This window comes from Sorghum bicolor, chromosome 1, assembly GCF_000003195.3.
Source record: "Sorghum bicolor cultivar BTx623 chromosome 1, Sorghum_bicolor_NCBIv3, whole genome shotgun sequence".
Lineage (NCBI taxonomy): Eukaryota > Viridiplantae > Streptophyta > Magnoliopsida > Poales > Poaceae > Sorghum > Sorghum bicolor.
The window spans coordinates 9791641-9807123 of record NC_012870.2 but is presented as its reverse complement, the minus strand read 5'-3'; the positions used below and the strand labels follow the sequence as shown (position 1 = coordinate 9807123).

General features: G+C 45.3%; 1 protein-coding gene across 1 annotated transcript; it reads right to left on the bottom strand.

The window, feature by feature from the left end:
- On the bottom strand, nucleotides 142-5242 carry LOC8063415 (probable ethylene response sensor 1). Its single transcript, XM_002463987.2, has 6 exons — nucleotides 5072-5242; nucleotides 3728-4673; nucleotides 2837-3205; nucleotides 2241-2507; nucleotides 937-1064; nucleotides 142-730 (listed from the first exon to the last, which is right to left on the bottom strand). The coding sequence occupies exons 2-6, from the start codon at nucleotides 4631-4633 to the stop codon at nucleotides 493-495; spliced, it is 1908 nt and encodes a 635-aa protein (XP_002464032.1). The 5' UTR covers nucleotides 4634-4673; nucleotides 5072-5242; the 3' UTR covers nucleotides 142-492.

The window sequence follows — 15483 nt, the reverse complement described above, 5'->3', positions numbered from 1 at the left end:
TCGTATTGCAGTGGACCATGATGAAAATTAACCACTAACACAAATAAATTATGTGCATCTAAACAAGACCTCAAATGTATTTGCATACATGACAATTAGCGTTTAAAACTCATCCAACTGGCATCCACGATATGAACCAAGTGACGGAGCAAGGGCGCCGAAAGCAGCTTGTTACCGTGTATTTGCATTGAATTTCATATTACACGATGAATATGTGATTACAAGTTACAACAGAACAAGCACAGAGCTACGGGGGTCGCACACGGGCGCGCGCGGCACACCCCAGAACAAGCAATTCAATCCGCTGGTAGGATATACTACTCAATGCAGCAAGTCAGCGTTGCCACCCAGATACACAGCCGCAGTCTCCATTTGCTTTACATTATTTGTACATTATATGCCTGCTATGACAGGGTTACAAACAAAATTAGACGATGGCACTAATCGGTCCCCTAATTGGCACTATGCCGTCAATCATCATTTACACTAAGCTCATACGCTTCTTTGGTACCGAGATTTCAGGGAAGTAGCAGACCCTCTCCCGTCGGGAAGCACTTTAGGAGCAGACAAATCAGAGTCTGCACTGCTTGGCCAGACTAGAGGGATCAACTGCTGCTGGTAGGTGTTTGTGTTGTCACACACGCCGAGCTTGATGACGAATGTTGCGGTGCAACCTCTTCCAGTTCCTTCGCTGTCGATCCAGATGTGCCCTCCCATGAGACTAACAAACCTGCAACAAAATTTTGCAGAGATGCTGATTAGTTCTAATGAGAATTGATGACCAAGTTATCACTAATGAGTCCCGTACTGGCAATGCATAAAATATAAAATAAATAAATAATTGTGCTGCATATGAAGAAGCCGAGTCACCAATAACAACACCTGAACACCATTTTCAGAAGGAACTACAAGAAAGGAGCTGTAAGATCGAACTACCTTTTGCAGATGGCAAGGCCAAGACCACTACCATTGAACCCTCGGTTTCCTCCACTTTGAGGATGAGCAAACTTTGTAAATACATGAGGTAGATCCTGAGGACTAATTCCACAGCCTGTATCTTTTACCTGCAAAAGAGTGAAGTAACAGAGAATGTAAAGCAACACAACAGATAATAACTGCTAAGCATAGAAGTAAAACTCTGCTTCATGTGTCCATCCCATGTTCATAATTGCAAATATAAAACCTTTTCCAGTTGTAAGCATGAAACCCAGGACCAATAGTATCAACTAAAATGGAATTTACATAAGCATCTGTGCCTTGTGATATAGTTTGAGTAAATGTTGTGATACTTTGATTTGGCTGACCTAGGATTTTTTTCAACACATGGAAGCTTTGTGTTTTAGCATAATAGAAGGCTCAGAGCTGGTCTAGAATTCATGGAAGATTTGGTATAGCACTTCTAATCCTGGACTATTTTATCTTTTGCTTAGGCAGCCTTAGGTCCTATGTCAGTCCTGACTAATTCAATCCAAGCAATACAGTCAACTAATGTCGCAATGGTGCAAAGAAGTAATCAGATTCCAAATATCATCAGGCCCAACTTACATCATGAGATTATAAGAACAAAAAAATATATATTTTTAGAAAAAAAACCACCAACAGCTACAGTATTATCGGTACCCTACTGGTAGTCAGCTACAGCTGAACAGGTACAGCCTATTTTTGTAAACTTGGTAGGAAGAATTGGACAATTGTACATGGACCTACATAGAGATGATGCACATAGTTTATGGACAAATGGACTATCAAGCAACTTAAGAGTGTAGCCAAGTTTAACGATGCATATGCAATTAATGACCAAGACACATGATTAAAAGGAACAGGTAATTCATACAAGAAAATGCACATATTAATCAAGAGGATTTTCAAAAAAGAAAAAGAAAATCTGTCTTTTACTACTGAATAAGCATTAAAGACTTCATTGTGAGGATAACATTGTGGATCCAAAACCAGAGTGCATGATAAATTCAGTTGCACATAAGGAGACAAGACAACAGAATGTACAATGAAATAGTTGAGATTTTTAATAGGCTGGAATTAGGGTTCATGAAACAGTTACTTGAGACAACGAAATGAATGGCTCAGTTCCATTTATTATTATTATTATTATTAAAGAGAGAACAGTGCATACAACTATTTGCACAGAAATCATCTCGTTTTATGGATACTATGGAAAGACCATGAGCTCATTGGCAAAAGTCCCAGACAGATTATTCAAACAAGCCTTTCTAGAATATTACCTGAACTTTCAAATAGAAATGGTCATCACTTGCAGTTGGATGAAATTCTGGGGTTCTGAACTCTCTCAGAGAGTCAGCCTTCACAATGGAAGCTACAAGCGTGATGTGTCCCTCCTTGGTAAACTTTACAGCGTTGCCAGATATGTTCAGAATAGTTTGCATGAGTCTCTTTTCATCACCAATAGCACATAACGGCAAATCTGGTGCCAACATAACCGATACAGATAGCCTCTTGATAGATGCAATTGGTTTAATGAAACTCATCACCTGTAATACCAAATAGAAATTTTAGTTAATAGTGTTGTGTATCTTGATGTTTGATACTCCATCTGTTACCAATTATAGGTCACTTTCTTTACCTATGTCAAACTTCTCTAACTTTGACCAAACTTATAGAAAAATACACCAACAATAACATCAGCTAGTTTGATTAATTCTCCATAAAATATGTCTTATTAGTGCATTTATTTGAATTTGTAGAAGTTGACATATTTTTCTAAAAACTTGGTCAAAGTTAGAGAAGTTTGACTTAGGGCAAAGTTAAAGTAATCTATAACCTAGAACAGAAAGAATATTACAAAACTGATGGTGCATACTTCTTTGAAAACAGCATGAAGATTGAATGCTTTAATCTCCAATTCAAGGCTTCCATCCTCAAGTTTGGAAAGATCCAGCACATCATTGATGAGTGTTGCTAACAGATTGCTGCTTTTCAGTACTGTTTCCACCATTAGACGCTGCTCAGGAGTAAGCTCAGTTTCCAAAAGCAAGGAGGAAAGGGCTATTATTGCATTCATGGGTGTTCTCATTTCGTGATTCATAACAGCTAGGAAATCATTGCGAGCACGGATAGCCATCTCGGCCTCTCTTCGAGCTAAATCCAAGGCAACATTCTGCTCCATTAGTAAATCACGTGCTCTCATGGACTCTTCAAGAATCGCTGCATGAGATAGTGCAACTGCTACCTGATGAAGAAACAAAAAAAAAGTACCATTTTAAACTTTTAACTTTCAGAAAGGTATACATACTGATAAACAAGCAAGAGCATGTCTCTTTTGCAGCTGGGTAGTTGAGTTCAGAATGCTATGCTTTCAAGAAAGAACTTATGTATTGATTTGAAGGTATTCTTGCCATCATTGCATTGCACCTGTGAATATAATTTCCTGTTCAATTAACGGATGCCTTAATTGATTGATCATGACCACTGAGCAGTATGATATGAATTTGAAAGATGTAAACACGTTTTTCCTCTCCTACAAGCATATGCTCCCTCCATCCGGAAAAGAATGTAATTCTAGCATAGTACCGAGATTCGTCGTGGAATATATTTTCAAAATACACCTATCTGATGTAATACATATTGATAATCTTTCTGATAAACGTAATCAAAATATAGAGAGTTTGAATAGAGATAGAAGTAAATTAATATCCTTTTCAGGATGGAGGTAGTATGTTATAGTAACCATAGCAAGAGATAGAGCACGAACCTGATCAGCAACGACCTCAACCAGCTCCAATTCATGCACATGCCATTTTCTTGCACTATCAGATGGAAGCATCAAAACCATGATTGCAAAGCTTTTCGCTGAAAGCTCAGGCCAATCATTTATTTGGAAGTTTGAAAGGTGTAGAAGAGGTACACGGACTGCAGCCACTTCTGGCGGAACATATCGCCCTGCAAGAGGTCGAATCCGCGCCAAAGGAGATGTGTGGGGTATTATAATTGCTCGGTTGCTACTGAACACTTGATTGACGACAGGAAGATTAATTGGCACTGATGATCCGACAGTAATCTGGTGGCGCAGAGTATGAGAAAGCTGAAGGCTTGAACCACTTCGAGATGGCATCCACAATGCACATTCTTCCAGACCCAAGGTCCTTCCTAGCTCAACAAGAGTAGTCTTCAAAATTGTATGCCTATCAAGAGTACTTCTGATTTCATGTGTAAGCATCCTAACATGCCTACCGGTCTCCTCCTGCGTCCTTATCAGTCCCATCTCTCTATCAAGCTGTTCAGCTTTATTCTTGAGGAACAACTCCCTAGTTTTCACACTCAACAAGTCGGGGATGATATGAACAAGCATCAAAGCAGTTGCACAGGACACAACTGCTGTAGAAACCTTTGCTATGGTCATGACCATCGCAACGGTCTTTGTATGTGTGGTGAAAGTCCACAGGTTTATCAGATGGGTCGCCCCACAGAGAACTATAAACGCACCAAACTGGATCAAGACCCATCTGTACGGGAAGAAGGACGACTTCTTCACAAAATAGATGAGCTCCAATGGGATTGAGAAGTACGCGAGAGCTATGAAGAAGTCTGAGATGTACTGATACTTGACGAGAAGATCATCAGTAGGCCATAGTGGCTCGATGCAATCACATCCGTCCATCCAGGGAGCTTAGTTATAGCATCAGTCCTCACAACATTTCCTGCAGAAGAAGAATCATATTGATAAATTGTTTTTGCCACACCATCTCCAGGATCTCATGTAGCAGAAAATGCATAGCAACTTGCATTTGAATAGTAAGCCCATAAACGCGGCACGCATACTAGCAGAGCACGCAAATCGCACAAGATGTGCCATTCGCTGCTCCTGACTTCCATTTCCAATTCCATACAGCCCTCGACCCAGGGCGGAACGAGTAAAGGACATGACTGTACACATGTACACCCGATAACTTATCCACGAAAATCGGAGTTAGTAGGCATAATACATGTATATACCTGTAATTAGATCAGATCCGAATACAAATAGCCCAATAGCTTAAGTTAGGGTTTGGGTGCTCGGTTTCGAACAGCAGGAAGGGAGGAGAAGGAGGCGGCATACCTGGTGGCTACTCGTCGCCGGCGAGTGGCCCGATCAAGACCTGGGGGCGGCGGCGGCGGCGGCGGCGGCGGTCGCCCGGTCGTCGCCACGAGGAAGAGAGCGTGCACGCGGGGTGAACGGGAGAGAGAAGGAGGGTGAAAGGTGCAGTTTGGTTAAGGTTCTGATCCACGCAGCGCTAGACCCACAAGGCACAACACTTGTTTCTGACTTGACCTGAAGTGGTATGGAGTAGTTAAGCACTGTGTCTATACTGTACTCCCTTTATTATCTCGTTTTTATTTCCGGAGAAGTCAATAACTTTAACTAAATATATATATAATAAATATTAGCATTTATAGTACATAATTAATATCACTAAACTAATTATTGAATATTCTTTTAGACCAACTTTATTCAAAAATACAAGTGTTGCTAACATTTTTATAAAAAATAGTTAAATTGAAGAAAGTTTAACTGACACAAATTTATGGTGACACTTGGATAGGTACAGAGGGAGTCTATGTCGCTATAACCACAGCATGAAAAATCACACTCAATCAGGGGTGTAAGAGCATCTCCAATAGTTTGGCAAAATTTTATTTGCTATTTACGGTAGTTTGCCAAATCTAAAAACCAAATGGGGAGAAGAAAAAAAGACATCTCCAAGAGTTTTACAAAAATAACTTTGCATTTATTAAAAGTGTGGACCCAGGTGATTATTTGCCGTGAGATTTTTTAGTCGGACGTCGACGGCGCGCGTGGTTTTTGTCGCGCGCTTTCTATCGTCGCGCGGTGTGCAGGTTCTCGGCCGCCACCCTCGGTGTGCAGGTTCTCCGACGTCGCGCGGTGCCCTCGGTCTGCAAGTTCTCTCGGCCGATTGCTCAGTTTCAACACCGATCGTCAAGTCGTAGGTACAGAACACGAATCCAACACCAATCGCTGCTCCAGTGTTTTTGTCAATCTGGTAAATGCTGACTTCACCGCAAAGCAGAGGGGAGTTCGCATCACCGAGGAAAGGATCCTGTTGGACGGCTCACCCGAGACACCTATTGATTACATTTGATCGTATGGAGCACAAATCGAGTTGACGTGGCGGCGCTACTATCCACTGCAGGGCTTCCGCGGGATAGAGTTCACGCAGCCGCGCTATCCCCTGCACGGCTTTCGTGGGATCGAGTTGACGCAAGAAGGAATCGTTAGCGCGGGGGAGTCACGGGAACGAGCGTTTTCCAAGTCTAACCGAACTCGCATAAATGGCAACTCTCCCCTGCGAATTGCAAAGTCCCCAAAAATACAAAACTAATATGCAAAACTGTTGGAGAGATCATTTCGTGAATTTTGGCAAAAAACAAAAATGCAAAACCAATGTGCCAAACTGTTGGAGATGCTGAGCATCTCCAGTAGTACTACCTAAATCAGACTACCTAAATGTCTATTTAGGTAGTCACCTATTTCTCTACCACCTATATTTTCCTTCCAACTTCAGCAGTACTACCTAAATCTAGCTATCCAAAACATATCCCAATAGAGAATGACAGGTAGGTCCCACATGTCATCCTCTTCGCTGCTCTTGCCACAGGCCGTGCGCCAGGAGGCCGCTGAGCGCCGCGGGCAGTCCACGCTCGGGGAGGCCTGCCCTGCAACCGTTGTGGAGGGCACCGTTGTGGGGAGCCGCGGCCACGCCGGAGGTGTACCCGTATCGGGAGCCACGCCCACGGCGAGGAGCCGTGCTGAAAGCCCAAGTTTGGTTTTGGTAATTAATGACACCAAGTTGCTAATGTCTTGTGTTTAAGTGATTTGAGTTAGGCATAGCAAAACATGTGATGAAGGTGCATGGTGGCATGGAAAGGTGGCCACATGATCACAAAGGAATAAAGCATGAAGTGAAGATCATGGTGATAGACGAGGAGCAAAGTTATCAAGGCAAATGTATAAACATAGGGTTTTACTTTTGCCAGTCTAAGATGAGTAGAGAAGTGATTGACCGGGTTTAGGATAGATAGCCGACTATCAAGAGGGAAAATCATGGTCATCTCTCGAATCAAGTGCTACTAGGTTCATATCTTGAGCATATGCATTAGGATCTAGTGGAGTGCTAACTTAACTCCTTTGGTGAAAATATTTGTGAAAAGCTAACACACATGCACTTTGGTGGTGGACACTTGGTGGTGTTAGCACATTTACAAAGGAGGTGGAGTTCCTAGGGTCGAGAGGGGTGTGGGTTTCTCTCTCCCTCCCGCCGAGCTTGTGAGGCGGGATTCGGCGCTTTTGAGAAAATTAAGTGAATATTTTCTATAGCGCCGGTGGAAAATTTGGAGAAGTCACGGGAGTGTCTTCTCACTGAGAAACACTCACCGGACGCTGAGTGCGGAGGCACCGCACGCTGGCCTCAGAGTCTGGTGTGCTTGACCCTGCTAGGGTGGAGCACCGGACGCGCTCTGAGAGCGTCCGGTGTGAGGACGTTTTGCAACCCTCTCTGTGTTTAAGTCCGGTGAGCACCGGACGCTCAGGATGCGTCCGGCGGCTCACGTCCGGTGACTCGGCAAGTTTGCAAAGCTCTCTGCGCTTAAGTCCGGTGTGCACCGGACGCGTCCGGTGTGGACCTGCAGAGCGTCCGGTGTGTTGTAGGTAGCCGTTAGAGACTGACACGCGAGTTTTAAGGAGGACACGTGGCCAACCCCTGAGCACCGGACGTTGTGGGTCGAGCGTCCGGTGATCACTTAGTAGCGTCCGGTGCCTCCGATTTCAGCCCAGTGAAAGTGGCCAACTGCTAGTTCTTTGAGGGGGCTTTTAAATAGAAGGTGGCCAGCTTTGGGAGGTTATCTCTTACACATTTGATTACTTGAGACATACATTGAGCTAGAGAACACTCCTTCCACTCATCTCCTTGCTTGATTGCTCATCCTAGTGAGATTGAGTGAGATCCAAGTGCATTGCTTTGAGAGTTGCATTTAGTGGCACTTGATTCTTGAGTTCGCTGCGGATTTCTTGTTACTCTTGGGTGTTTCTCGACGTCCTAGATGGCTTGGAGTAGCGGTGGTGTTGAGCTCATGATTGGAGATTGTTTCGAGCCTCACCAAGTGATTTGTGAGGGGTTCTTGAGCCTTCCCCGCGGGAGATCACAATTGGCTACTCTAGTGGATTGCTCGTGGCTTGGAGGATCCCCATCTTGTGAGTGGATATGCGGCACCCGCTGAGGGTTTGGCTTTGGATTGACAATTAGCTCGTGATCCATCAAGTGGGTGTATCGCCACAACGAGGACTTGCCGGAAAGCAAGTGAACCTCGGTAAAAAAACTTGTGTCATCTCTTGCCGAGGATTTTCTTGTGATTGTGAGTGATTGGTTGGATATATCTCTACTCTACAACATCGGTATAACAATCACTCCCCTCTCCTTTACTTATGTGCATACCTTGCTAGTTGTGTAGCTTGTTTAGTTTAGCTTTCTTGTTTAGGAGTGTAGCAAGCTTCTAGTTGTGTTTTCTTGTTGTAACTAGTGTTTAGCTTTCTTACTAGACTTGTGTAGGTGGCTTGCATAGCTTAGTTGTGCTAGTGCTAAAATAGCTTCGGCTTTTGTTTTACTAATCGACTTATCTAGTTGAAGTTTGTAGAAAATTTAAATAGGCTATTCACCCCTCTCTAGCCATTTGGACCTTTCACGTGCCCACTGCGGGGAGCCACGCCGCCGCGTAGGTCTGCTGCCCGAGTTGGTTGATGGGGAGGCCACCGCCATTGGAGCCGCGCCCCACACCGGGGAGCCGCCGCCGTTAGAGAGGGCAGCCGCCGTTGAGAGCCGCGGTGGAGGAGGGCCGTTGGAGAGCCGTAGCGGAGGGTAGGATGAAGACCGATTGATACAGAATAAACACACGCGTGGGTAGGAGAGAGAAGATTTAGGTAGTCTCCTTGGCCCAACAGGAATAAGTAGTGGAAGAGAGAATTTAGGTAGCCAACAAATTTGTTGGGTCAAGTAGGTAGTCTGCCGAAGTTGTTTTCTTATCTTCACTACCTAAATTAACGATAGATAGTCTGTCTGCTGGAGATGCTCTAAGGAGAGGGAAGGTAGGCCAAAAGGATCACCAGTCGCTAGCTGCTATAAATAGCTATTTTTCACTGAAAATCTGAAATTTTATTGAGATTAGCTGACTACCTCTGCCCTCGGCCATAAGTTCCGACCTCTTTTTTTTGGGTCTTTGATTATATGCATATTTTTTATAGTCTCTAACATAACTTATGCACTTTATAAAATTATGTTTTTAAAATTTGAATAAAGTGATACTCCCTCTTTCCAAATCGTAAGGCTTTTTAACTTTTTTACATTAGATATCGCTTCCTATAGAATATATTTTGATATTGCATTTGTTTGGTATTGTAGGTGTTGATATAATGTTTCTATGAATCTGATCAAAATTATATAAGTTTGACTTAGTAAAATGCTAATGACTTACAATTTCGAATATATGGGTAAAAGGCTAAGTGAAATATTTGTTGCACAACGAATCACGGTGTCTTAATATATTGATGATAAAAATAGCACAAATAATTATGTTTTTCTGTCTTTGACATTTTAGAGCTCGTACATCAACTATACATAACTTCTCCATATTTGTCGACCTAGGGCAAAAAAAACTTTCTCCAACCAAATAAGCCCCAAGATAGGCAATCGTATGATTGATTGACGACTTAAGATTGTAGCTAGGTAGAATTTGCTTGATGACCATTTCGCAAGAAATTAACTATTGTAATATCACAGGAAACTACAACTTTTAGAAAACAAGAATTGAATGTAGGCTATTTTTTATCACCATGCACGATGCCCTTAAATTTTAGCATTTAAAAGGTAGTGTTTTACCACACCACCCGTCATATCGTATATGCCAGTTTAAGTCATCCGTAATGGTTATCAAATAGCTAGCTATGAGAAATTTTATTGGCTCTCAATAACACTTTATAAATAGTTAGCGAGATGATATATAAAAATAATAAAAAAATAGCACTCTCATTAGCTATCGAGCAGAGAGATCAAATAGCTAGCGACTTCCTAATAGCTAGCGACTCATAAATAGCTAATCTAGCATGATCTTCTAGAAATAACTCTCTCACAATACTCTCCGCAATAGCTAGCGACTTTCTAATGGCTAGCGACTTCCTAAGCTAGCTATTTGTAAATTATCATTGAAAACCAATAACATTCTTCCTAGAAATCAAATAGCTATAGTGATTTGAACACCATTGCGGACGCTCTTTATAAGCCATTTGCTCAAATAAACATGTGTAATGATTGTAACATCCCAGATTTTTACGTAAACCAAAAATACGAGATTTTTAAAATTTTTCCTGTAATCGTGTGAAACATATAGTTTTTAGGTCTAACTCGATCCTAACCCGCTAATAAATGGTGGCATACATATAGAATTGTTTGTAGGCGAGTGCCTTTGTTCGTGAGTCGTCTTGAGTCGGGTCTTGTTTAGGGTTTTAAGTTCCTTTTAGAGTGCACAAATTCGTAGCAAAATCTTTTTGAATCTTTGTTGAGCCTATCTCAAAGGCGAAGCGAATCCCTTCTCGACTTTTTCATTGGAGTACGTCTCAAACTCCTTTGGATCCTTTTGAGCAATTCCCAAAATTCCCTTCTCAAACCCTTTCCCTCTTTGACCTTATCCTAAATCTCCTCCGCAAAATCTATCTTAAGTTCATGGCAACTGATCTCAATCTCTCTTTGAGTTCTCTCTCGGATGCCCCTCTTTTTCCCTTTTTAATTTTCTCTCAAGCCCTTGTGTCAATTTCGTAAATGGAAAATCCATCTCCTTTCATGGGCCAATTCTTTCCCCTTCCCCTGACCTCCTCTTCCTCCTTCCCTCGGCCCAGCCTGGGTTCCCTTCCCCTCTGCCCCCTGCACGCGGCCCACTCCCTTTCCTTCTGGCCTGCTAGCGCCACCAGCCCAACCCCTATCCCCCAGCACCCCCCCCCCCCCGTGGCCCAGCTCTCTCTCTGGCCCAAGCCGCGGCCTGCCTGGCCCAGCCAGCGCCTCAGCACCAACCCTAGGGGGCGACTCCTGCCCAGAGCAGCGCCGCCGTCGCCCCAAGGAGGAGACCCACGCGCGCCTGCCCTCTCCCTCGGCGTGCGTGCCCGGATCGACGCCGCGTGTCCTGCCTGTGGCACGGACGTCGGAGATGGCTGGCCCTGCTAGAACCCTAAGCCGCGGCTCGTATAAGAACTCAACGCCAACCGCCGCCGCTCTGCTCCCTTCCCCACAGCGCCGCCGTCCCCTTCTCCACCTCTCTTCCCAAGCCGCTGCCGCCTAGCTCCCCCAAGCCGCGAGCACATCGCCCCTCCGCGTCGTCCTCGCCCCGAAGCTCTGCCACGACGCCGTGCTGCGCCCCGTCGCCCCGCGCACCTGCACTGCCCCGACGGAGCTCACCATGTCGCGCCGAGGTTGCGACCCCGACGCCGGCCACGCCGAGCCCCGTCCCTGGCATCCACCGCCGAGCCGCACCGCGACCCCGACGCCGTGCTCGTGCCCATCGCCCCCGCGTCGTGCCTCGGCTCCAAGCTCCGTGACGTCGCCGACCGCGCCACCCCGTGACATCGCTGCGGAGCCCAAGCTCCGCGACCCCGTTCGGCGTCCACGGCCCCGGCCTCGCCTTCGAGCCCTCGAGCCCGCGCCCGGTCTCCATCGACGCTGCAAGCCGAGCCCCTGCACCGCGCCCAAGGACAACAGCAGCAGCACCTAGTGTCTCGCTATAGCTCCATTGCTCTGCCGGTGAGCTCTCAAGCCAAGGCCATACCTTTCATTCCGTTCTGAAGACCATACCGTGGTTCTCGGCTAACAGTCGGCCTTCGTGCCGTGTTCTACCACTGTCGTAGGGAGGCCACGGGCATGCTGCACCTTCCCACGGGAGCCGCAACGCTAGAGCCACCTTGAGCGGAACCTCGCAGCACCGCTATTCGCCTCTGCTTCATCTTGCCGAGCACCGGCCAATGACGAAGCCGCGCAACCAAGCATAACCACCACCTCGCTGCATCCGAAGTACAACAGCTGCACTCACCGAACCGCCACGATCGTGACCCGAAGCCCGTCAACTGCAAGGTCGAACCTTTTGAATCTCTGTCGACAAAAACTTTTACCTTGTTATCATCTATCCTTGTGCATACTTGTAGATCCATGATCTATCTATTTTATGCCTGTGCCGTGCCTTCGCGCCGGTCTATTTATTTATTTATCTATCTCTATCTATCTCTCGTGCTATGGGAATGTGCTACTCAGAGATATCGTCGTGTTGGTGTTGTTGTTTAGTCATTTGTCAAGTTGTGGTTCTTGCGGGTTGTGTGGTTCTTGTCGTTTTGGACCGTGCCTTCGAGCCGGTCGGGAAATGGTAGTGCGTTTGATCATTTCGATCGTGGGTTCGTCCCGCCGTGATCACAATGCCGAGCGTAACTCGTTTCCCCATGTTTAGTTGACTTCGTCACGCTATGCTTGTTAGCTCCTATCCTCGTCCCTAGGGTTTGATCCTTGCGGACTCGATATTCATAACGACGCGGTTCTTACCCGCACCTTCGAGTTCTCTGTGATCTAGTCTAGTGGGATACAGATTAGGAGCAACCCTTGTAAAACAATCGGAAGCCAACTCGTTGGGTGAAGCTCATGGTCGCAAGTCCACCTTGCCATGACCATCGGGCTTTACCCCATTTCTCGCGTGTTTATCCTAACCACCTCGTATGCTTGCACCACTTCGACTATAGCATTCCCTCGGACCTAGCGGTGACAACCGCATCGCTACGAGCCTTAGGAATAGCCTTGTGCTGATTTAGATGCACAGTCGTGGTGCCCTACGAATGGGTTCGGATCATGGGGTCGTACCTCTTTTGTCCAACCGTCGTTCGTTCCATGATGAGTTGGTCGAAAGAACGTGGACTCCATTCTTCTTCTCTCTTGTTCCCAATTCCCGTCGATCCAGTAAGACGTGGATTGAGCCCTTTTTGCTTGTTTAATGTTTTGTTTCCAATTCCGTGATTCCCGCCGTCGCTATGGCAAGTGGATCAATGGGAAGTGAAGCCCGTGTCTTTTCCCGCCTTTTTGGTTCTTTGTCTTTAAACTCTTGTATGCTTGTACCTATTCGACCATAGCATTTCCTTGGTTCTCGTGGTGACAACCGCACCGCTAAGAACCCTGGTGATGTCTTAGTGCATTCAGTGTACCTAGGTCGTGGTACCCTACAAGTAGCTTGAGCACTCGTGTTCTTTGTGCGTCACTCTTTCTAATTCCTCGTCTCTTACCATGGCGACTGGATTAGGAGTGGACCACTCCTCGACTCTTTCTCTCGCGTTCCACCCTCTCTGGACTCTCGTCAATCATAATGGCGTACGGGTTGAGAGAGATCGGAATCTCTTGTGCTTACAACCGTTTGGTTCACGTCAGTCTCTGTGACGCTTGGATCGAAGGTCTGTATACCATGGTGTTTACTTAGAATAAGTTAGAGTCTACGCCATTGTTACTAAAGCTGTACAGATCGACTCGATTGACCCGGGAAGTACCGGCTAGGCTAAGACTCTGACTTGTACTTAGTGAACAACTATTTCCATTTCTTTTAGCCCAGGGATTGGATATCCGCCGAGAGGGCTAAACAGTTTTTCCTTCGGTGCTCTTTTGGTGTAGTTATTCTTCAGTGTTCTGTCACCTTCTTCGTAGTCTCTCTAGGTCTAGTGGTCTGATTGTTTCGCCTTGCTTGACGTTTACGAGGTAGTTGCTTCGATTAACGTTGATCGGTTTGGGACCCAGTGGAGGAAAGACATGCAAATGGAAGGACTTTGGATGAGAACAACTACAAGTGCACGGAGGATCTTGGAAATGACATTCAATAGGTGCCACGTCCCACCCAACCTCATAGAATCCTATTAGACATGCAATAATGTAGATGCTAGTGCCTTACTTTTATGCAAATGAACTGAGATAGGTTGCATGGTAGAAATGCTTGTGAGCCATTGCCATGTTGTAACCTATGACCCTCGCACACCCGCTGTTAGGTTAGATGCTTGCATACTACTTGCTACTGCTTCTACTACGCATTATATCTGTGATGTGATGCATTGTGGAGGATTGGATGTGAGTGGATAAGGCACGCGGTGCCGATAACTGGATAATGAGATGGATAATGGATTGGGGATGTAACACCCTAGGTGTCAAGCATGCACTTAGCCTCAACAAAGCCATGCATAAGCATTCCATCAAGCATAAGCATCATGAGCATGACACTCTTGAGCAAAGTATGATTTTATGTGCTTCATTTCATGTGTTTTAAATATGATAAAAATATGATACTTGCTTCTAAAATTGTGAAAAATTTACAGTAGACTTTATGATTAGCTAGTAGTCTCCTGTAATTTTTCTGGAATTTATTGATGAACAGAGTTGCATGTGATTTTTAATGGGCTTAGGAATGAATAAAGAAAACTATAAATGGTTGTATATATAGGTGGAATGGAATGAGTTAGGTTTGGTGTATCTTTGAAGCACCATGTAGGTTGCTGATGTCATTTGAAAAATAATTATAGAAGAGAATATAATAGATGTTTGATTCAATTGTTTATTCTGGGATGATGTTGACTACCTTGTAATGAGCATGATCAAGTGCATTACCTATGCATCATAACATGACTCTTTTGGTACTCTCTCATATAAGCATCCACTCGGGCATCTCGCACTCCACTCATGAGCATATATGCATCATACAGGCTCGCAGGAGAACGAAGTGAGACCCGAGGAACCCGAGGAGCTTCAGGAGCAGGAACCTCCGGAAGTACAAGAGCCCGGAGAGGAACTGCAAGAGTGCCCGGATCACCGACCCAGCACGTTTGAGAAAGGCAAGCCCCGGAGCATTCTAAGTCTCCCTAGTCTCGCTAACCTACTAAGTATATTACACTTGTTCTACTATATTGCATATAAGTAATAGGAGTTGCTTGATACCGTTGTTGCATATGTATTCCTTGTTATCCCTACTCGTTTATCCACCTTGTCCTATGTAGATAGGCGCGGAGTCTATGCTTAGCCTGCTTAGTCCGGTAGAAGTCGGGTGATTCCCTGTCACCTGCGAGATATAGGTGGATACCCGTTTGTTTAAGCAATAGTTGCTTGGGGAAAGAAATAACCGAGTGTGGAATGTAATTGGAGACTGGGCAGGGTCTTATGGTGGGTTGCCCATAGTGCCCCTGCCTGTGTCGATTAAGGACCGATCGTTGACGGCCCTCTTGTCATGTTGAACGCATGCCCCACATTTAGCTGGAAGGATAAGTCGTTCCGACCGCGAAGCCTGAGCACTATCCGGGCCGGGAATCGGCCCGATGTACGCGCTGTATTGGTGATGGTTGAGGAGAACGACGAGGGCGCGGCGCGCAACCTTGGTATACCTTGGATACCTCGGTCGCCGGAACGGTCCTCGGGT